Source organism: Chiloscyllium plagiosum, chromosome 22, assembly GCF_004010195.1.
Source record: "Chiloscyllium plagiosum isolate BGI_BamShark_2017 chromosome 22, ASM401019v2, whole genome shotgun sequence".
Taxonomy (NCBI): domain Eukaryota; kingdom Metazoa; phylum Chordata; class Chondrichthyes; order Orectolobiformes; family Hemiscylliidae; genus Chiloscyllium; species Chiloscyllium plagiosum.
This window is the reverse complement of record NC_057731.1, coordinates 43,482,022-43,503,666: the sequence shown is the minus strand read 5'-3', so window position 1 is coordinate 43,503,666 and position 21,645 is coordinate 43,482,022. Positions and strand designations below refer to the sequence as shown.

The 21,645-nt window shown below is 42.6% G+C and overlaps 1 protein-coding gene across 1 annotated transcript; it reads right to left on the bottom strand.

Annotated features, from left to right (window-relative positions):
- Positions 1 to 1,218: 1,218 nt before the first annotated feature.
- On the bottom strand, positions 1,219 to 13,016 carry LOC122561263 (glutathione S-transferase omega-1-like). Its single transcript, XM_043712893.1, has 6 exons — positions 12,863 to 13,016; positions 11,263 to 11,371; positions 9,133 to 9,355; positions 5,727 to 5,828; positions 4,761 to 4,867; positions 1,219 to 2,371 (listed from the first exon to the last, which is right to left on the bottom strand). Exons 1-6 carry the CDS (start codon positions 12,885 to 12,887, stop codon positions 2,218 to 2,220), a joined length of 720 nt encoding a protein of 239 aa, XP_043568828.1. The 5' UTR covers positions 12,888 to 13,016; the 3' UTR covers positions 1,219 to 2,217.
- Positions 13,017 to 21,645: the final 8,629 nt, after the last annotated feature.

Genomic DNA, 21,645 nt, shown 5'->3' with positions numbered 1-21,645 from the left:
TTTTTCCTGGTCCTCATTGACAGCCAATCAGACATTCAGTCATTAACTTAAATCATGAAATTGCTGCTGTACTGTCAGAGGATGAGTACTGAGGGAGTGCTACACTGTTGGCGGGTCAGCACTGAGGCAGCGCTACACTGTTGGAGGGTTGGCATTGAGGGAGTGCTGAATTGTAGGAAGGTCAATACCGAGAGAGTACCGGACTGTTGGACAGTGAGCACTGAGGGAGTGCCGCAGTGTCAGAGGATCAGCATTGAGGGATTGTTGCACCGTCAGAGAGTCAGAACTGAGGGAGCATTACACTGTCGGAGGGTCAGTACTGAGGGAGTGCTGCACTGTCGGAGGGTCACTACTGAGGGAGTGATGCACTGTCAGAGGGTCAGTACTGAAGGAAAGCTGCACTGTCAGTAGGTCAGTATTGAGGGAGTGCCACACTGTTGGAGGGTCAACAATGAACGAGTGCTGCTGTCAGACAGTCAGTACTGAGGGAGAGTTGCATTATCATAGGGTGAGTACTGAGGGAGAGCTGCATTGTTGGAGGGTCAGTAACAATCGAGTCATCGACTGGCTTGTTGGTACCAGTAGGCTGACCGGCCCAGGGTGTCCTTAGTTCAGTTACAGACTATTACCTCTTGACATATAATGGTGTTTAAACTTACAGTTGCCACTTTTCAGGAATCGCTGACAATGATCAGTCCCTCCTGAGGATGCACGTTCCAGGCCTGACTATATCTCACCTCAGAGACTGTTTCCAGTGGTGAGGCCTATCAGGCCACAGGCTTCCCTTCTTTGTCCGAGCTTGAGCGAGGGGGATCTGGTGGTGGTAGAAGAAGGGACTGTGGGGAACCAGGACTCTCCACCTCTCACTGGGTTTTAGCCTTACCTCAAGAGAACTCTCAGCCACTTTGGGTAAGGAGCCCCAGTCTGCCCTCTAGTGGAACCCCATGTACATGATCATCCAGCACCCAGCTCTGCGCCTGTTACAGCTCGGCACTTACGTGAATCTGAATGACCCAGTAAATTCATCCCCTCCAACCCCTTGTGCTTGGCCCATGTGGAGTAAACCAGCCCACCCTAACCGGAAGCACACAGATCTCAGTGGTGCTAAAGGATTGAAGATAACTGGGTGATAATCCCTCCTCTGGCTGGTCTTACAGTCCCCGATCCATAACCTCATCAGAGAATCTCGCGCCCACCAAGAAAACAATCCCACAGAAATCTCTTTACAACATCTTTTATTCTGTCTGCAATTTTCATCAAGACGTTGAGCAGCAGTGACATCGGGGTATGAGCTTCATTAGAGTCACACAATTCTTCCACAGAATGGGCAATACGAATGGGAGCGGGTCATTGGGAATGTGTGTTCAAATAGGGAAAGGTGACAACGCAAACGGTCTGAGGGTAGGGTTGAAATCAACCAGAGTGAAACAGGAAGTTGGACTGTCCAAAATAGAAACAGATATCTCAGCGAGAATGTGTACAACTAGATTGATATATCCAGTACTGCTAGGAGCTTCACATTTTAGCAAAGTTGTGAGTGCTTTGGAGACAGGAGCACAGCTCTAAGTTGCAAAAGGAGCCCTGAATATTTGTGTCTTGATGCCAGAGCAAGGTTTTGAGGATTCATGATCATTTAAGGAAGGGAGAGGACCATAAAGACAAATTTCTAGCCAGGCCCAGACTGCCCAGCACAATGAAACAGGCAGAAGAATATTTGTCACACCGAAAGAAAAACAGGAAAGTGTTCTTTTAAAAAAATCCCAAGGGGTGGAATTTGCTGAATATCTCTGGCCTATCAACCAATCCGATGCTACTCGGTAAAAGGCAGGCAGCCAAAATAAACCAGTGTTTGCAAATTCAGCAGCTAGTTCTGGTTGTGTGGACTCATTTCTCCAGAGGACAATCTAAAAATAAAGCTAGGGCACACTCTCTGTGTGTGAGCGGCCTGTCAACATTGGGAGCAAAGGTCAGAGACTGGGTGAAATCGAACTCCTACTGGCCCTGTATTCTCAGTCCTATTCCTGGCTTTTGCAAGTTTAATTTTTCCTATCTCCAGGAATAATGCAAAGTTGAACTGATTCAGAAGCTGGGAGAACATTTTGTGTGACTCCTGGGTCAGTTTATTGTCAGACCCTTGATGTCCTGCCATGTGCTGTCTGAAGCAGAGAGCAGATGTTTGTATACTCTGCTCAATCTAATTGGGGGGGGCGACTGTTCTCAGAGATGGTAGTCACAGGCCTCAGGGTTATGCTGAAAGTACATCTCGTAGAATTCTCTGTAAATGTCAGTGCTAAAGCCAGAGGCCTTGGTGACAGCGTCTTGCCGCATGAGTTGCATCCAGCGCTTGAGCATCTGCATCTGTTCCAGGACCCTGCAGAAACAGGAATAGAAATTCAGTGAGAAATAAGAACCGTTAACCCGCAGCTGAATAGAGCCACTCTCACTTTGTTATATACTCCCCTCCCCCAGTGTTCCCTTGCCAGGAACAAGACCTACACTCAGAACTCTGACTAATCAGAGACTGCAGCGGAACATAAAACATATAACAGTGAGAGGCCAGTCAACCCATCCTGTCCATGATAGCATTTACTTTCCACATGAATAAATAGTTCAGTTCACATCTCCTCGTTGCCATAACTATTTATGTCCATTTATTTTGATTGATCTAATCTTCGATGTTGCATGGTTTCTGCCTCTAACCCTGTGAGTGTGTCTCCCTAACTGTCTCTGTCTGAAGATGTTTTTTTCTGCTCTCTGGCCATAATCTCGTATTTTTGGTTGATCATCTTAGACCTCTCGAATTAAATCCTTTGACCCGGCAACTCCAACCCCAATAGCAGCTGTTACTAATTCCTCACTAGCTGCAGCAACACAGCCTTGACTTTACAAGAAAGAGCATAGTCATTGGTGAAGAAGCTCTTTTGGGGGCAAACATTCCAAAGATGTCAGCACTCAGCAAGCAAAGGGTGAAGCCAGCTGGTGATGGACAAAATTGGCAATACCCGCTGTGGGCAGAAATTCACCGTCTCACTGACATGGTTTCAGAAACTTCAAAGCAGAACTCAGTCCTGCAGACTAGGTGTCAGCAGGGATCATCCCACATCAATATTAACAGACGCCCTCATGTGTGGCACTTGACTTTGCCTTTTTAAAATTGCTTGTCCCACATCAAAAGAAATGCAGCAGCTGATCTCCTGAGAGCCCCTGTAACCATTCCCATTTGGCTGATGGAGGTATGTGACCCAGTTACAGCAGTCAATATTAATTGATCACTGTTACTAGAAGGTATTGGTTCTGAAATAACTCCACGAAGGCCAATATCCCGTCACCAAGTCACCTTTTATTTACACGGGCATAGGATGTGACACTAACCCAGCTAGCACAGAGCCAGCTCCTAGAGTGAGCAAAGCCCCTGACACTCCTATTTATGTCTGTCATCCAGGACTCCTTGATTGGATCAGGTTGACAGCCCCATTCAGGGAACTCCTATTCCATGAGGACCACCTGGCTGACCTCATTCTAATCACCACAGGTTCCTGCTCACTATCTATAAATTAAATGAATTATTTGCCATAGATTAAGCAAAAATGTTAGGAATTGGAACATGTTAATGAAGTGGTAGGACTCTGAACTGGGTGTGACAATCAGTCATTGTGTCCTATTTCCAAAACATAAAGGTGCTTTAAGAACAGGAATTCCTGTTCTTAAAGCACCTTTATAATCAAAGGTCATATAAAGCATTGACTGTGTAAGTGGTGACATTATTGACTCTCTGTTAGACTCACTCAGATCATCCATTTGGCTTTGCAGATGAAGCAAATGAGTTTGACAAAAGCCTGTAAATTTGTACTGTAATAAATGCACAGTCATTCCTCACTCGCCGGACCCTGCTATAGGAACTCTATGGGTCTAATATTTTGGTTATAGTTGTTTTTACTGTTCTTGCCTCATTGAGGAATACGTTTGAAATTAGAACACTGATGTCTGTAGCTGCCGACCTGAAAGATCAGGGAATAGGTGGGGCAGGACTGACAGGTTCCGAACCTCTCGTACCACTGAAAATGCTGTCAGCAAAACCTGAAAGTCATTCTTGGCTCAATCTTTAAGGGAGAGGCTTCCTTCATCCTCTTCCTGCTTGTAGGCTTCCTCCTGTTGTGGACTTCCACTCTCATCCTTTATCCCTCTCACATCAAATACAGCATGGGGTTAGATACAGAGTGAAGCTCCCTCTATATTGCCTCTGAACAATGCTCTGTGACAGCAGCAACCATTGATATCTGAAAGGAAGACTGTCAATTTACTATCAACAATTAGGACAGCCGAGTACCACTTAAAACTCGACTATGACTTTCCAAAGACATTTCATTGTAATGCAAGCTTCTACAGCAGGTGGCGATGCTGAGGGAGGTCACAAAGCATGGCAGTTTGAACCACCAAGAAGAGATACTTGTTGGAGGAAAAGATATCTCTGCCAGAAGGAGGACTCATGGGGGGAGGAAGAATTAGTTAAAAGATGACCTCAACCAACTCTTGTTTTTCTAGTTTAACCTTAATTTCTTTTGATGTTTTTAATGACCTGCTGCCAATGAACTAAAGAGTGATCTTTGTGCTTAAACTTCATGTTGCTCAGAGGATCCCTGAGAAGGGGAAAGTTAATGCCGTCAGTTTGGTTTGAATGTGACCCACATTGCAGCAGTGAAAGTTCAGTATCTGACCTGCGCTGTCAACCACACACACTTTTTCTACTCCCCCAGACTCACTTATTGAATCCAAGGGCATCCATGCGCTCAAACCAGGGCCACAGCCAGTAGTCAATCATTGTCACGGAGTCACCACCAAAGAAGCAAGTCTTCAAATCAGCCAATTTCTGCAAAAAAACAGAAGTCAGGATAGTGCAGGTGAAAGTGTAACTCCAGAACTACTCAGGTACGGAAAATTAAAATGGGGATGTGACCAGTGAATTTTTAATCACTACTTTTTAAAAATTTGTCCAGAAGATATGGGCCAGCATTTATTAGTCACCTCTAATTTTCCTTGAACTGAGTGGACTGAGTCGACCATATTGGTGTAGGTCTGGAATCACATATAGGTAAGGATGCAGATTTATTTCCCTAAAGCACATTAATGAACCAGATGGGTCTTTAAAACAATCAACAGTCACTACACGGTGGCCATTAGACTGGCATTTTAATTCTAGATTTTATTGAATTCAAACTTTACCACCTGTTATGGTGGTGATTTGAACCCATATCTTCAGACCATTAGTCTGCAGTTCAATATGATTAGTTCAGTAACATTACCACGGCATCACCCCTCATGCCAATATTTAACAGTCAATTAGCATCAGAAAAAGATTATTCGGTCTTTACCACAGTGCTGTCAGTGGGATCTTGCCATGCACATATTCGACACTGCTTTGTATCCTGCTTCAATAGGACTTCATTGACTACGGGATGTCCTGAGGTTATAAAAGGGAGTATACAAATGCAAGTCTGTTTTGTTATCTCTATTTCTAACAGTGAGGTGTTCAGCATTATTTTCAGGCTCAGCTGTTTGTTAGAAGAACAATCAAGCAGGGAACCTGTGTTTTGTTCACTGTGGTCATGGGAACGTTAGCGATTCCAGGTTAATACTTGAAAATCCAGAGTTCTGTGCCACGTTCCAACACTATCATAATCCAGAAAATCTCAGCTTCTGCTTCCTGGTTTCACCAACTCCCTCTTTACCTGTTCAAAGTTGCTGAGTTGAACTTGAAGTTCTTCCTCCAATTTGGAAGTGTCCATGGATTTTCTCTTTTCCACTGGAATCCTGTACATGTAACCCATCACCTGGTCACAGAAAAGACGGAGATGTAGAGAAACCACTTAGCATTATAGTTCAGACAGTAATACGCTGTTGTTCGCTAGCACTGTCAAAATACAAAGTTTCACAAATTGCATGTGGCTGTGTGTTGACAGCATAAGCAGATTTTATGCTCATCATCTACAAGTGTGACATGTCAGCTGGGACTCAATGGGTTGCATGCTCATCTTTGAGACAGAAGCTCATCTGTTTGAGTCTCTTCCAGAGATTTGAGCTCAAAGTCTCGGCTGAAAGCCTGGTGCAATTCTAAAGAATGCTAGAAGAACCTGTGGCATTATGTTGAAGGGTGCATTTTGTTCCCCCAATTTCCTGACAATTTGTACTCCTTAATCAACAATGCTGGAGAAACTCAGCAGATATGGAAACATTTGTGGAAAGAAAGCAGAGTTAACGTTTTGGGCCCAGTGATCTTTCTTCATAACTGAATGGTTACCACTTGAGGTCATAAAAGGGTTTGGATAAATTCAAACTCTTCTTTCCTTCTTTACCTTCAGGGAGAATGGGGCAGGGAGATCAGAGGAACATTGAGGCATACAGCTGACAAATAGGAAAGGAACACTGAGTAGAGATGTGTTATTGTGTAATGATGCAGGCTTAATGAGTAAGCTAATAGCAAATTCTCTGCTGGGAACTAGGTTATCTTACTGCCTAACAGCCAAACAGTGAAGAACAACAAGTGCGTAAATCTTTATATTTTTCCACCACCAGGAAGAGAGGAAACACCCGAGTAGCCAGTGACAAGCAAAGCCCTTCTCATCAAAGGGCAATGCTGTGTGATCAAAAAACGTGAAGGGGAGGGCAGGGGTTAAATCAAAATAGAGTTAAAGGGGGCAATAAAGCACTCCACTCTCTGCAGGGCCCAACTCTCCCTGAACAGCTCAAGGGTGCTGGTGGACACCGCGTGCTCTTTCTACAGCGACATCCAGGCTTGAACGTGGGAACTAGGTTATAGTGAAAGAGGAGGAGATTCAATTGCTAGCAGGGTATAAATGTGGTAATGACTAGGTATTCAATAGGCCATATGTACTTACATTTAACAAGGTACAGCTAAAGCTAAGGTGTAACCAAGGATATTGAGGGATGCAAGATTTGGAAATTACAGAGTAATTAGAAATAATTTAAAAATGAAATATACTTTAAAAATAAATAATAAAAAATGATTTTTTTTCATGCAGTGATAAAGCTGTGTAGAATATAATCATTTGAGAATTTGGAATTTTAAAATATTGAGGGAAAATTGATTTTGGTTTCAGCTCTATGAGGGTTTTCTTGTTTAAAAGAAATCCGAAAGTCATTTGGAAAAGTGACCTAAAGTCATTTCTATGAAAGCATGCGACTAGCCAGATGTTGGTGGAGTTAATTGATGAAGTGATTACACTGTTGAATTGATGAGATGCAGGAAATTAAATGATCAGGGGACACTGTTAGTTTAGTTTGAATTCAGTTCCGAAGAATCAAGTTGAGGTTTCATCCTGACAGAATGGTTTAATTTTCTGAATTCTCCAAGTTATAGAAGTGTTCATTGTGTCAGAACTGCAATGAGATGTAGGTCATCAGAATAGAAAAGAGGTCTTAAAATTGTTTCAGCAGTAAATAAGGAACACTGGAAGAGTTGGTTATGTAAGACGTTAAAGAGTTAAGATAGAAATTATATTTATCTGGGATTAAGTTAACTGGGATTTATCTGGAAAAGGATTTGGCTGGGAAAAAGGCTAACTTTTTTTGTCCAAGTTGTGACTCTTTTCATATTGACTTACATATATACAAAAATGGGGTTATCAGTTTTATTTTCCTTTTGTACTCTTGTATTAAGAGAGCACCGGCAATCTCGTGAATATGTTCAGTGACTAATGTTATAGTAACCAACTGTAAAAATAAAACTTGTGATCTATCGAGTCTAGTTGCATTCTGAGATTTGAGTTGAGCAGTCTGACCATCTGCTGGGATTATAACAATGCAGTGGGTGGTTAGGGTTTGGAATGCATTGCTTGAGAGTGTGGGGGAGGCAGGTTCAGTAGAGGAATTCAAAAGGGAGTTGGACTGATATATGAAAGGGACCAATGTGGAGGGTTGTGGAGAGGGTAGGGGAATAGCACTAATGAAGATGCTAATTTAAGAGCTGACACAGACATGATGGGCTGAATGGTTTCCTCTGCACTGTAATAGTTCTATCTTCCTGTGTAACTTGTAAATGTTGATGCTCAAAGACTTGGATGTGCTCATGCAAGAAACAGAGAACATTAGAATACAGGTGCAACAAGCAGACAGGAAGGCAATGGTAAGTTGACCTTGACAGCAAGGAGAGTGAAGTACAGGGATAAAGAATACAACTTTACAAGATTTTTATGAGAACAAATGAGAACAAATCAGAAATATAGTATGCAAGTTTTGTCTCTGTAATTAAGGAAGATATATTTGCACTGGAGGTGATACAGTGAAGATTCACTAACTTGGTGCCTGGGATGAGGGAGTTGCCCTTTGTTGAGAGATTAAGTAAAAAAGGTCAATATTTCCTGGAGTTTAGGAGAATGAGAGGCAATTGCAACGTCAGAGATTCTGAACGTGCTCGACAGCAGATATACTGAGAGGCTGTTTCTCCTGGCTGAGGATACAGCAGTCTCCCCGTAGCCTAGAATGCAGTAGTCCCCTCCTCCCACCTCCCCGTGGCCGAGGGGGGATACTTTCCAAGACCTACGGTGGAAACCCAAAACTGCGGATAGGAGCGAACCCATTCATTTCAATGGGAAATGTACCTTCCCAGCAGCCTCCCGGTCCCTGGTTCTGGAACATTCCCTATGATATGTTTGGGCCGTGGTAAACCGTGGGTTGAGGATGGGGATATTGTAACCAATGGCCTGCAAATGAGTTCAGACCAGTTTTGAAGCAACAAAAAGGAATGAAACCAACACCAAGAAACCGGAAGAATTGCTGGATGGAGAAAGACCAAGGTTCATTGTGTTCCCCTTCTGCCTTCCTGATAATCACATGACGCAATATTATTAACTTCCTGTTAATCGCAGGAATAAATTCCTATTAACTCGTTTACAACAGACTAATGTGTTCAGCGATTGAGTGGGGGAGTAAGCCTAATTAGATAGCTCTTTTGAAGGGCTTGCATAGGAACATTGGGTCAAATAGCCTGCATTTGAGCTGCATGATTCTTTGAGCTGGCGGAAGGCCGTTGATGTTTTTACACACCCTCTGCTGCACCCATGACCAGAAGCTAAGCTAGTCACATTCAGTCCGATAAAAACATCTATCTCTGTGCACCTTACTGAACTGCTCCAGCAGCATTTTCTGCTTGGCCTTCTCGTAGGGGTCAGTGGGCAGAAGCCGATTGGCAGGGTAAATATCATCCAGGAACTCGCAGACGATTGGAGAATCATAGACCAGCTCATTCTTGCAAGTCTCCAAGGTTGGCACCATACCAAGGGGATTCTTCTGCAGGAACCAGTCAGGCTTATTCATCAGATTGACATTGATGATTTCACACCTGAAACAGAATGGAGTTTAGATTAAAATCTTAGTATCATCAGAAAGTTGCCAAACTGGAATTAGTATGTCATGCAAATAAAATGTGTTCAGATTAAACAAGACTCCTTCAGCTGGGAAAACAATATGAACAAACCTTAGTGCACACTCCTTCGAGTGAAAAATTGGTGATTTTGAGCTTATAACAACAGCAATGTTTCATCAGCTTCATTATAATGCCACAAAACTATGATCCTTAAGTTTTTAACAAAGCTGACTGCATATTTAAAATCTTCATTGCTGTTTGCAAGTCTGACCCTGGCTATGTCCTTCCCAATCTGTTTAACCTCTTACAGTTCTACAACCCTCCAAAATGTCTGTACAATGTGTCTCCAAATCTGGCCTCTTACCCACCCTCAATTTTAATTATTTCTTCAATGCCTATTGTGCCTTCAGCTTTCGGGAGCCTAAATTCTGGAATGACCTCCCTAAGTCTCTCCACTTCTCTCCTTCCTTAACAGATTGTTTGAAATCTACCTTGCTGGGGAGGTTTGGGCCATCTGTCACAGATGTCAAATGTTTGTTCATCATGCTCATGTGAAGTATCCTGGAATGTTTAACCAGGTTACAACTGCTATAGAAATTCAAGGCGAGGATTTTGGATTATTGTTGGTGTGTGTACAATGAGTAAAGGATTGTGCTTTTTAAGAGAAAGGTACCTTAACTTACTCACCACCTCCTGGCCCAGTTCCACAACAGATGCATTCAGAAGACCCCAGCAATGTTCTCCTCTTTCAAAGTCTCCACTTGTCCATTCTCTCTCTCCTGGTGCAAACTGCCCTCTTCCTGATATCTGACCTACATGTGCCTTTCAACTTCTAACCCCTGGCCCTGACATCTTCCAGGATTGTCAAAACCTTCAGTCCGATCAGAACCTCTCAATACAGTTGCCGCTGCAAAACTGCAGGGGACAACAGGATCCTGGTACTCTCTGTTTAAGGACTAAACAGTAACTTACCATCTAACTGGACTAAACATTTATGAACCTTCTAAGTTCCTTTTTGCATCTGGATTAGTTCAGAACACACAATGCTGTTCAAAGGATCACTGCCCCAGAGATTGCTCCATTAAACAGGGGCCTGTCAATGAGCCCATATTCGCTGAAAAGTATAAGAATAGGAGGTGATCCCATTGACACATACAATAATTTGAAAGGGCTTCACGTGTTACAGTGAGAGGCTGTTTCCCCCTCACTGGGGAATCACAGTGTCAGGAAAAGCAGTGAGAGAGGGAGAATAATGTCTTCACATGGAGTGTTGTGCATCTTCAGAATTCTAGGCCTCAGAGGGTTGTGGATTACGCATTGTTGAATATATTTAAGGCTTGATGTGGAGGAGGTGGTGTCATGCAACTGATGTGATGCACCCTAGATTGCTGTTAAGTCTTTAATCACTTAGAATGGAGGTGCGGGTTTTGATTGATTAATACGTAAATCCCAGAATTTCTTTCAAGTCACAGCCCTGAGAAAACTTAAGATTTTATCAGTATTAAAATAGGTGACATCTCAGCTCAGAAAATGCATTAAAGGTGTGAGGTTAGAGTTTTCTGTATCCCAACTTGGAGTCAGACTGGTCCTACTTCCAAGGTAGGAATTCATAAGGCTGAGATCAACCGGTCTTTGATCTCTCCAGAAAGGAAGGATTAAGAAGGTTTGGGGAACTGGTGTTGAGACAGAAGATCAGCCTAGGTCATGTTAAAAGGTGGAGCAGGTTTGAGGAGCCAAATGGCTGCTTTTTGCTAGGACAGTCAAAGATGGCATGGAGACAGGCAGATCTGGCTGAGGACTGACTCGGGATTACTGGGTCTGCCGAAACTGTGGAGGGTACCTGACACTGACTCAGACAGAACTTTGAGAAATATCCATCTCACTTGATTTTCTTGGCTTCCAAGACCAGGCGGGCACGCTGAGCAAATGGACAGAATCGCATGCTGTACAGGCGAATTGTTCCTTCAGGCACAGGGCCTGGTGCGGAGCTTCCTACAAAGCAAGAGGAGTCAATCATCAGTCATGAGAACATTAATGAGAGTTGGCATCAAACCTTCTGCGACAGTGCAACAAATAGTGTGGAAACTGATATCCCTGGAGCAATTGACCAGATCTTGTGAAACCAACAGTGTGCATAGTTATGGGACAATAAAACAATTTAAAGACTGACAAAAGGAATCAATTATGCCGTGACATGCAGTGATTGCGAAAGGACTTCTATGTTTGACTAACTCGATAAGGTTCTTTGATAAAGTGGGGAAGAGGGTAGTATAATTGACGTGTATATTGACTTTAGATAAGGTATTGCTAACCTGGTAGCAAAATTGAAAGCATGGGATTAAAAGGGCTGTAGGGATATCAAATTAGAGAAAGTTTCAACCAGACATTGGTGATAAACAAATGCCGATTGAGGCTGGATGGAAGCAGTGAGTTGCTGTGATCTGGAACCCACTGCCCAGGTGGACTATGGAAGCAGATTCAACAGAGACTTCAAAAGGGAATTATAATGTGTGCGCAAGAGAGAGAGAGAGAGAAAGAGTGTGTGTGTGTGTGTGAAAGGGTGTGTGTGTGGGAAGGAGAGAGAGAACGAGAGTGTGTGTGTATGCGCATGTGTGCTCTTGAGAGAGAGTGTGTGGATGTGTGTGAGTGTGAGGGAGTATATGTATGTGAGAGCATGTGTGTGAGTGTGTGCGAGTGTGTGCTTAAGAAAGTGCACGTGAGTGTGAGTAAGAGAGGGTGAGTGAGAGTGTGCATGTATGAGAGAGGGTCTGTGTGAGGGTGTGTTTGTGTGAGTGTGAGGGAGTATATGCTTATGTGTGTGTGTGTGTGTGTGAGAGAGAGAGTTTGTGTGTATGAGAGAGATTGTGTGAGTGTGTTTGTGTGAGAGAATGTTTGTGTATGTGTCTGTGTGTGTGAATGTGTGTGTGAGAGTGAATAGTGTGGTGGGGTCACCTATAATGCGACATGAACCCTGGGATGGCAGACATTATTCTGAATTTTCTGTTGCCACCTGGATTGGCGCCAAGATCTCACCCTCTGCCAGTGCAGGGTTGGTCTCACTTTAAGTCCCAGCAATTGGACATCTCGTCTCATGTTAAAATTGTGGCCAATCTCTGAAGCTGTGAGACACACACAAACAGGACAAGAGGACTGTGCGGTGAGAAATACAGATATCAGCACAGACATCCAGAGATGAAGAGGGCCTCAGGCACACACAGACTGTTAGTGACACAGTTAAACAGGAAATTCAGCAAAGGTCAAATTATAAACATACTCGTACAGACACACGCACACTTGCTGACACGTACACAATCAAATTTTACTGAGCAACAGGGAGAAAAGGAGAGAATGAAGTTGAGAAATATGCACAGAAGGTAGAAGTGCTGAGAGACCTGCATTCACACGACAGATTGACTGAAAAACAGAAACCGCCTATCAAAGTCTCTCTCTCATGCACACTTGCAGAATCGTTCACTTTTTTACCTTTTGCCAGTGCTTTTGTAGACATAGCTCAGTCCGTGATCAATCTGCACACTTCAGGTGACAGATGGGCTCGATGGAGACTAAATCACCGAGTTGACCGAAGTCTCTAAATGGAGCTGGTAGTATCAGCCAGAGCAGACCCACCCCATTACAACGTCATAATCAAGATTACTGTTTAGCTGACTCACTGCAAATGTTTATATAGCATCTTCCCTGAAATGAAGGCTGCAATGAAAGTAAACTTCACGATAAATTAGTTGGCAGCCCACAAAGGGACTCTTACTCAAATCTTTAGTTAATGACGATAGTTTGGTTAACTTTAGGAGCAGGAAAAGGAGTAGGTCATTCAGCCCCTTACACCTGCTCTGCCATTCTATCAGACCATGGCTGATCTGATTATAAGCTCGGAACCACATTCCTACTTAACCCAATCATGTTTTGGCCCTCTTGCTTAACAAGAATATATCCACCTCTGCCTTAAAAATATTCAATGAGTCTGCTTTGTTCACACTTTCAGGAAGAGAGTTCCAAAGACTCACAATCCTCTGAGAGAATAAATTTCATCCAATCTCTATTTAAAATGTATGAGCCTTGCAGTAATTGTAATGAGGTCAGCCAGGTGCTCTCATAGCATATGCGTTCCCTGTTTGGGGCTGTTAACCTGGTCCAATTAGTGAGCCCTGGCTGACAGATATAAACAGGAGAGTCAGAGATTCTGTTCACTCTGAGAGCTGGTTCTGAGGGAGCTGGAGCAGTGTCAAGCACAATGTATGTGTAAATAAAGTGTGATATGGTGACGGGATACTGGCCTCTGTGGAATTATTGCAGTGGTGTCGAGAGAAAAAAATATGCTCCTGAAAAGATTTGCTTGCAATGGTGGTCTTTGAATCGGGCCACACATTTGTGGCTTATTTGCTATTATTAGGAATGCTAGACTTGATTGATCTTGTCATTAAAGACTGGGAGAAAATGAGGACTGCAGATGCTGGAGAGACAGAGTTTAAAAGTGTGGTGCTGGAAAAGCACAGCATCTGAGGAGCAGGAGGAACCAACATTTCAGGCATAAACCCTTCATTAGGAATGCCCAGAATGTGGAAAGAATGCAGTTTTTTTTCCGGGCAAACAGTACTGGGACAGATGAAAAGCAATGGAACCGCAGCCTTTGTGTTTGTTAGGAACCTAACATTTCCTGAGGCACCAGACAAAAAAAACCTTTCAAGAGCTGATAGACTTAGTTGAGGGTTAACAAGAGGAAATTGTGCTATCAACTCCTCCACAGCCTCAATGATGATGTAATGCAGCATGTACACAATGAATGAGATTTGCAATAGTCGTCAACCAGATGAGCTGAATAGATGATGCATGTCTGCCTCATTCTGAGGTCCCCAACCTCACAGATACCAGCTTTCAACTAATTCAATTCATACCACAATTATTTCAAGAAACAACTGAAGGCACTGGACACTGCAAAGGTGATGGGCCCTGATGATATTCCAGACCTGTGCTCCAGAACTAGCTGTATCTCTAACCAAGTGATCTGTAGTGCAGTTGCAACTCTGACAACTACCCGACAATGTGGAAGGTTGCCCAGGTAATATGCTTTGAACAATAGCAGGACAATCCAGCCAATTAGCAAACCATCAGAAAAATTATGAATGCTGTTAACAACAGTGCTGCCAAGTGACACTCAACAATCGCTGACATTCAGTTTAGATTCTGCTGAGTCATTCAGCACCTGTTCTCAATACATATTTCAGTTCAAGAGGTGAGAGTAACAACCCTTGACATCAAGGCTGCCTTTGACCAAATGTGGTTCCAAGGAGCCTTTGCAAAACTGGAGTCAGTGGGACTTGTGGGTGGACTGGGTATAACCTCCACTGATTGTAGACATATCTAGAAATGAGGGAATTGTTTGGTGGCCAATCACTTAAGCTTCTGGACATCACTGCAGTGTTCTCAGTGCATTATTCTGGGTTCAGAAATTTCCAACAATGACATTCCCTTCATCATAAGAAGTGAGGTGGGAAGTAACTTGCAGTTGTCTGGTGTTTGCAACATTTGCACTGAATAGGTGTAGTCTGACTTTGTAACACATGCACCCCCTTTGTATTGTGTGTAATCTTATTGAGTCTTACAGAAAGGCTGTATTTATATTCCCAGGGGATGTGTTATGCATTTTAATACAAATTGTGCCATTTTGAGATTGTATGCTTGCATATGGTTTTTCAGATTTGGACTGTAGAACAAAATGCAAAATGCTACTTAAATAAACTAGGTGTCAATTTTTTAAAAAAAATCTGGGTGGAATGTATACTGATAACCGTTGTATTAAGTTCAAATTGTAACTCCTCAGATACTAAAGCATTCTGTGCCTACATGCAGCCTGACTGGAACAACAGTCAAATTTAAGCTAAAAAGTGGCAAGTAATATTTGTATACACAGTTGTAAGAGAATCTTACTGTCAGTCGAACATTCGATAGCATTACCATTACTGAATTCCCACCAGCAACATCCTGAAAGTTTAGGGTGGCATGATGGCTCAGTGGTTAGCACTGTTGCCTCACAACACCAGGGACTTGGGTTCGATTCCAGCCTTGGGTGATTGTGTGGAGTTTGCACATTCTCCCCGTGTCTGCATGGGTTTCCTGCAGGTATTCTGGTTTCCTCCCACAGTCACAAAGATGTGCAGGTCAGGTGAATTGACCATGCTAAATTGTCCATTGTGCTAGGTGCACTAGTCAGAGAGAAATGGGCCTAGGTGGGTTACTCCTCAGAGGGTTGGGTGTGGACTTGTCGGGTCAAAGGGCCTGTTTCCACACTGGAGGGAATCTCCATCTCCAAGAGAGTTACCAATGATTATAAACTGAAATAGGCTATGTGGCCTGGTCAAGTTTGAAACCCACAGACAGGGACAGCAAAGTGCCAGGATTAACTGCATAAAATATGCATCTTGGTTCCAGTTCTGTTGTTACATTAAAAGCTCTCTAGCACTCACCCCACTTCCCTATCCACTCTAACACATGTCTCCAACCTCTAATTGCCCTTCATAAACCCATATAAATCTATGTCCACTACGCTCACCTCCAACAGACTATGATACATTCAACGCCTACCTATTTTCCACCATTTATGTTCAATGACCTCTCATAAACTCCATAGCATAGCAAACTCTTCCACGAAAGGATATATCACCTTAAAGCCCCGATATCAACTTAGTACTAACTCCTATTTTCCACCCATCATTTTTGCCTTTACAGCTTCTATGCCAATTCACCCAGTACCGAGCACGTACCCAGATCTCAGGATTAAAATAAAGTTCTAAGTACCTGTTACAGACTTCACCACTTAAGAAAAGTACTCATTCATGAAAGGGCACATTTAAATCTTGTCAAGTATTCAATCTGTTTTAAAAGCAAATGTTTGAATTGTGATATATATATTTGTTTTTGAGCTTGGATTTTTGAATTTTACAGTAGTGACTTATAAAGTTCCTGTACAGTATGTTTGAAAGGATTGAATGATGAACTTTCAAATATTTCTGGATTTATTATAAACCAGTGTGAGAGAAATTCTTCCTGTAGAAAAATAGGTTTTTATTTACATTGATAGAAAATTTACCAGCAAACAAAATAAATTGTTGTGCATTAGGTTCCAATTTAGAAGGTGAGGGATTTATTTTACTTTTGACGAGGGGAAACGCCCAAAGGCTAGAAAAGAATCTTTTTTTATTGAACCTGGATGTTCAAAGTGGTTGCTCCTGAGAAAGGGAGAAGGTACTTTAGAATTGTTGAAAATAATGTAAGGGGTTCAACAAAAGTTCCAGACCAGAAATATTTGGTTAAAACTCTGAAGGGGTTACTTAAAGCTGATAAAGTTTAAGCTCAGTTGTCCAAAGACTCCAGGAAGGTTCTCAAGACTGGGAATTGAAGCCACAGTTAAAGTATAACCTGTAGTGGTGATAAAGAAAGAAAATCTCTCTGATGTGAATTCTAAGGGGGTGCTTTTAGCATTGATGGGATTATGTTTTCACCAAGTGTTTCAAAATTGTTGGATTTGTGTTAAAAGTAAATAGCTTGGTTTGTTCTATTTTATTTTCAGTTGCTCTGCATTACAAACTTCCATTTTGTTGTGTAAACCAAATTTGCAATCTCATTAAAACCAAGAATTGAGCCAGATTTTAATCTGGGACCTAATTGTCAGTACAAACATAAACTTAAATATTAACTGCATTTATAACCCCACATCAAAGTCACATATTCTTTTAATAAATTTTTCAAGCTGTCAGCCAAATCGTGACTGTGCAGTCATCTATTCTGATAATGGGAGGTTGTGCAAGTGACCAAGCAGTAATAATGTGATGGTGATGGCACTTAGGGTTAATGTCAACAAATATATGTTGAAACAACTAGCACACTTGGTTCCTTCTTACAGATGCAAGCAAACAATTTTTCTCACAATTTAAATGCAGGGATAATAGTGACAGTTTGCCACTTTGTCAGTTCTGCTTAGCTTATCGGTGATTCTCTACATTTCTATCTAAGGTAAAGGAACGCATTCTGCTGCTTGAGAACATTCCTACAGCAAACCTTGGGTTTGCTTGTCCCGTATATGGGATTTAATTAGGTCAGCCAGTTGGTAATTTGCACAAGTGTGCTTCAGGCTCCATTGCCTGGAGCTGATCCCAGAACCAGCTGACGGTGTAGTTAATGACATGTGGAATGTGGTTAATAAGGAAAGTGGCCAGTATGTTCTCAAAGTGTGAGGGATGGATAATAAATGTTAGCATTACAAATAACACCTATCCCATCAATCAAGGAGAATAGGACAGTAAAATCAGCAGCTTAAGAGAATAAAGCCATAAAACAGTTCATGCAAATCAACACGATACGTATATGTCAAACATAGGCCTAGAAGTTGCAGTAGGCTGCACTTGTTAAAACAGACGACTAGGCCCTCTGTCCCCTTATTCTCCAGCTCAAAAGGCAGTTCCACCCATCATTAACAGCAGAGAGTAATTGCTCCGTGCAAACAAAGTCTATTTGCATGAGTGAGAAAGTTGAGGCAACAGACCATAGGTTCACTGTAATCTGAAACAATAAAGCAACAAGCAAGTTGTAAGTTGTTTAAAAAAAAGTCATTTACTTCTGCCTGAAGTACAGGAAGCAGTGAGTCATAGATTTGTACAGCACAGAAACAGACCCTTTAGTCCAACTTGTCCCTGCCAACCAGATAGGTGTTATTTGTAATGCTAACATTTATTATCCATCCCTCACACTTTGAGAACATACTGGCCACTTTCCTTATTAACCACATTCCACATGTCATGTCCTAAATTATTCTAATCCCATTTGCCAGCATTTGGCCCATATCCCTCTAAACCCTTTCTATTCATATACCCATCCAGATGCTTTTTAATTGTTGTGATTGTACCAGCCTCTACCACTTCTTCTGGCAGTTCATTCCATACACACACCAGCCTCTGCATGAACAGATTGTCCCTTTGGTCACTTTTAAATCTTACCCCTCTCTCCTTAAACCTATGCCCTCTAGTTTTGGACTCTGCTACCCTGGGGAAAAGGCCTTGTCTATTTACCCTATCCATGCCCCTCATGATTTTATAAACTTCTATAAGATCACCCCTCAACCTCTGTCACTGTGGAAAATAGCTGTAGCGTATTCAGCCTCTCCCATATAGTTGCTCTTCAGGCTGAAGAATGGCAGACAATGGTGTCTGCCAAAGTTCAGTATATGGATTACTGCTTTGTTGCTTTTCATAAATAACGTGGATATTGGAACCAAGGAAATCTTCAAACATTGACCATGATACCAAACTTGAGTATGTGGCAAACTGAGTTCTATATAACTCTGTTGTTGTGGTTCTGTTCGCCGAGCTGGGAATTTGTATTGCAGATGTTTCATCCCCTGTCTAGGTGACATCCTCAGTGCTTGGGAGCCTCCTGTGAAGCGCTTCTGTGTTGTTTCCTCCGGCATTTATAGAGGTTTGACTCTGCCGCTTCCGGTTGTCAGTTCCAGCTGTCCGCTGCAGTGGCCGGTATATTTGGTCCAGGTCGATGTGTTTGTTGATAGAATCTGTGGATGAGTGCCTAGCCTCTAGGAATTTCCTGGCTGTTCTCTATATGGCTTGTCCTATAATAGTAGTGTTGTCCCAGTCGAACTCATGTTGCTTGTCATCTGCGTGTGTGGCTACTAAGGATAGCTGGTCATGTCGTTTCGTGGCTAGTTGGATACGGATTTTTAGCTGTCTTCCTGTTTGTCCTATGTAGTGTTTTGTGCAGTCCTTGCACGGGATTTTGTACACTACGTTGGTTTTGCTCATGCTGGGTATCGGGTCCTTTGTCCTGGTGAGTTGTTGACTGAGTGTGCCTGTTGGTTTGTGTGCTGTTATGAGTCCGAGTGGTCGTAGTAGTCTGGCTGTCAGTTCAGAAATGTTCTTGATGTATGGTAGTGTGGCTAGTACTTTGGGTTGTGGCATGTCTTCATTCCGTCTATATAACTCTTCTATATTATTGCAAAAGGATATAGATACCAAACTTGAATGTATGGCAAACATTGAGTTCGATATTACTCCTCTATATGGTTGCAAAAGAATATAAATAGGCTCATAGAATGAGCAGACAAGTGACAGATCAGATTCAATACTGAGAAACATGAATTGCTGCATAATGGCAGAGATAGAAAGAGGCAATGTAGACTCACTGGCATAATCCTTACGTATTGTGTCTCACCTGGTCACTATGCTTTAGGAAGGATGTCAGATCCTGTGACCGGGAGCACAGGACATTTGCCAGGATGGTTCCAAGGATGAGGGGTTTCAGCAACAGAGTTAGGTTGGAAAAGCAGAGCATATTCTCCTTGAAGTTTAATCAAGGAATGAAATACTATGAACGATTTGAGTAAGACAGATAAAGAAAAGTAGTTCACAGTCGTTGATAATACAAGGACTAAGAGACATCTTTGGGCAAGAGATACAAGAGTTGTGCAAGGAGGAACGTTTTTTACACGACGAGTGGTTATGACTAGGAACCCACTGTTCATGAAGCCAGTGGGAGCAGAAACATTCAATGTCTAGGAAAGGAGATTGGACGGGTACTTCAAAGAAGTGAAAGTGTAGGGCTTCAGAATAGAACGAGAGAGGAGCGCCAGCTGGATCACTCTACAGAGAGCCAGCATTGATTCAAAGGGCTGATTACCCTCCCTCTTTGCTGTCAAAACTCTCCAACTTTATTGCTTTAGTGTTGGAGAGTCGAGAATGTATCCTGTAAGAAATAGGGAGTGGGGGGGGGTTTATTTAAATAAATGAATATATCTTATAAAGAATCTGAGCACACGGTCTTGATGCCAGTGAATCCCCAGGCGATGATATGGTGAGCGGAGTATCCCCAGCTGGAAAATATACATCTATTTCCTGTTCATCATAGTGGGGGCTGAGTAGGTGTGTTACCCTGAAATGCTTAGGAACCATCTCTCTCCATCCCATAGGTTGACTCCATCTATATTTCTCTCTATCTGCACATTGTGATCCCTTGAGTTCACAGTCAATCCTAAATCCTACATTGGACTGTTTCTGCTTTCACACTGGAGATATTTAATCCTTTCTCTCTCTGTTCATTTACCTCCCCAGCTCTTGTGTGTTTATTTCCATATCGTCTCTGCAGAAGGAAGAAGAGCCAGGGGCACAGATTACAGAAAGGATATTATTAAACTGGAGAGGGTTCAGAAAAGATTCACCAGGACGTTGAAAACCGAAAGAACTGTGGATGCTGTAAATCAGAAACAAAAACAGAAATTGCTGGAAAAGCTCAGCAAGTCTGACAGCATCTGTGGAGAGAAATCAAAGTTAATGTTTCGGGTCGAGTGACCCTTCCTCAGAACCCATTAACTCTGATCTCTCTCCACATATGCTGCCATACCTGCTGAGCTTTCCAGCAACTTCTGTTTTTGTTTACCAAGATGTTGCCAGGAATGGAATGTGTGAGATATAAAAGCAGGCTGGAACTGTTGGCTCTTTTTTCACTGGAGTTTAAGGGATTGAGGGGTGACCTTATTGAAGTTTATGAAATCATGAAAGGTATAGATAAAGTAAATGACAAAGATCTTTTCCCCAGAGCGGGAGAGTTCAAAATTAGGGGGGGTATTTTTAAGATGAGAGGAGAAGGATTTAAAAAGGACATGAGGGGCAACTTTTTTACACAGAAAGTGTGTGGGATGAACTTCCAGAGGGGGTGGTGGATGCAGGAACAGTTATACCATTTAAAAGATATTTGGATAAGTTCATGAATAGGAAAGGTTTGGAGGGATATGGACCAAATGCAGGCAGGTGGGACTAGTTCAGTTTGGGAACATGGTCAGCAGGGACTGGTTGGACCGAAGGGTCTGTTTCTATGCTGTATGACTCCACAATTGATTAAAGTAGCAATGCAAAAATTAAGGAAGTGTGTCGCTAGGGGCTGGAGAAGATTGCCTGAAAGTGTGATGGAGTAGGTGACAGTCAGCTGACTTCTTGAACCACTGCTAGAGGTAGATCCACAATGCTGAAAGGGAGAGAATTCCAGGATTTGACTCAGCGACACTTAGAGTCAGAGTCATAGCGATGTACAGCATGGAAACAGACCCTTCGGTCCAACCCGTCCATGCCGACCAGATATCCCAACCCAATCTAGTCCCACCTGCCAGCACCCGGCCCATATCCCTCCAAACCCTTCCTATTCATATACCCATCCAAATGCCTCTTAAATGTTGCAATTGTACCAGCCTCCACCAC

Coding starts and splice junctions, on each gene's coding strand:
- LOC122561263 (XM_043712893.1), bottom strand. CDS start 12,887: ATGTCTACAAAAGCACTGGCAAAAG. Junction 9,356..11,262: donor TTGGAAGCCAAGAAAATCAA/GTGAGATGGATA, acceptor ATTCTGTTTCAG/GTGTGAAATCATCAATGTCA. Junction 2,372..4,760: donor GATGCCCTTGGATTCAATAA/GTGAGTCTGGGG, acceptor CTGTTTCTGCAG/GGTCCTGGAACAGATGCAGA.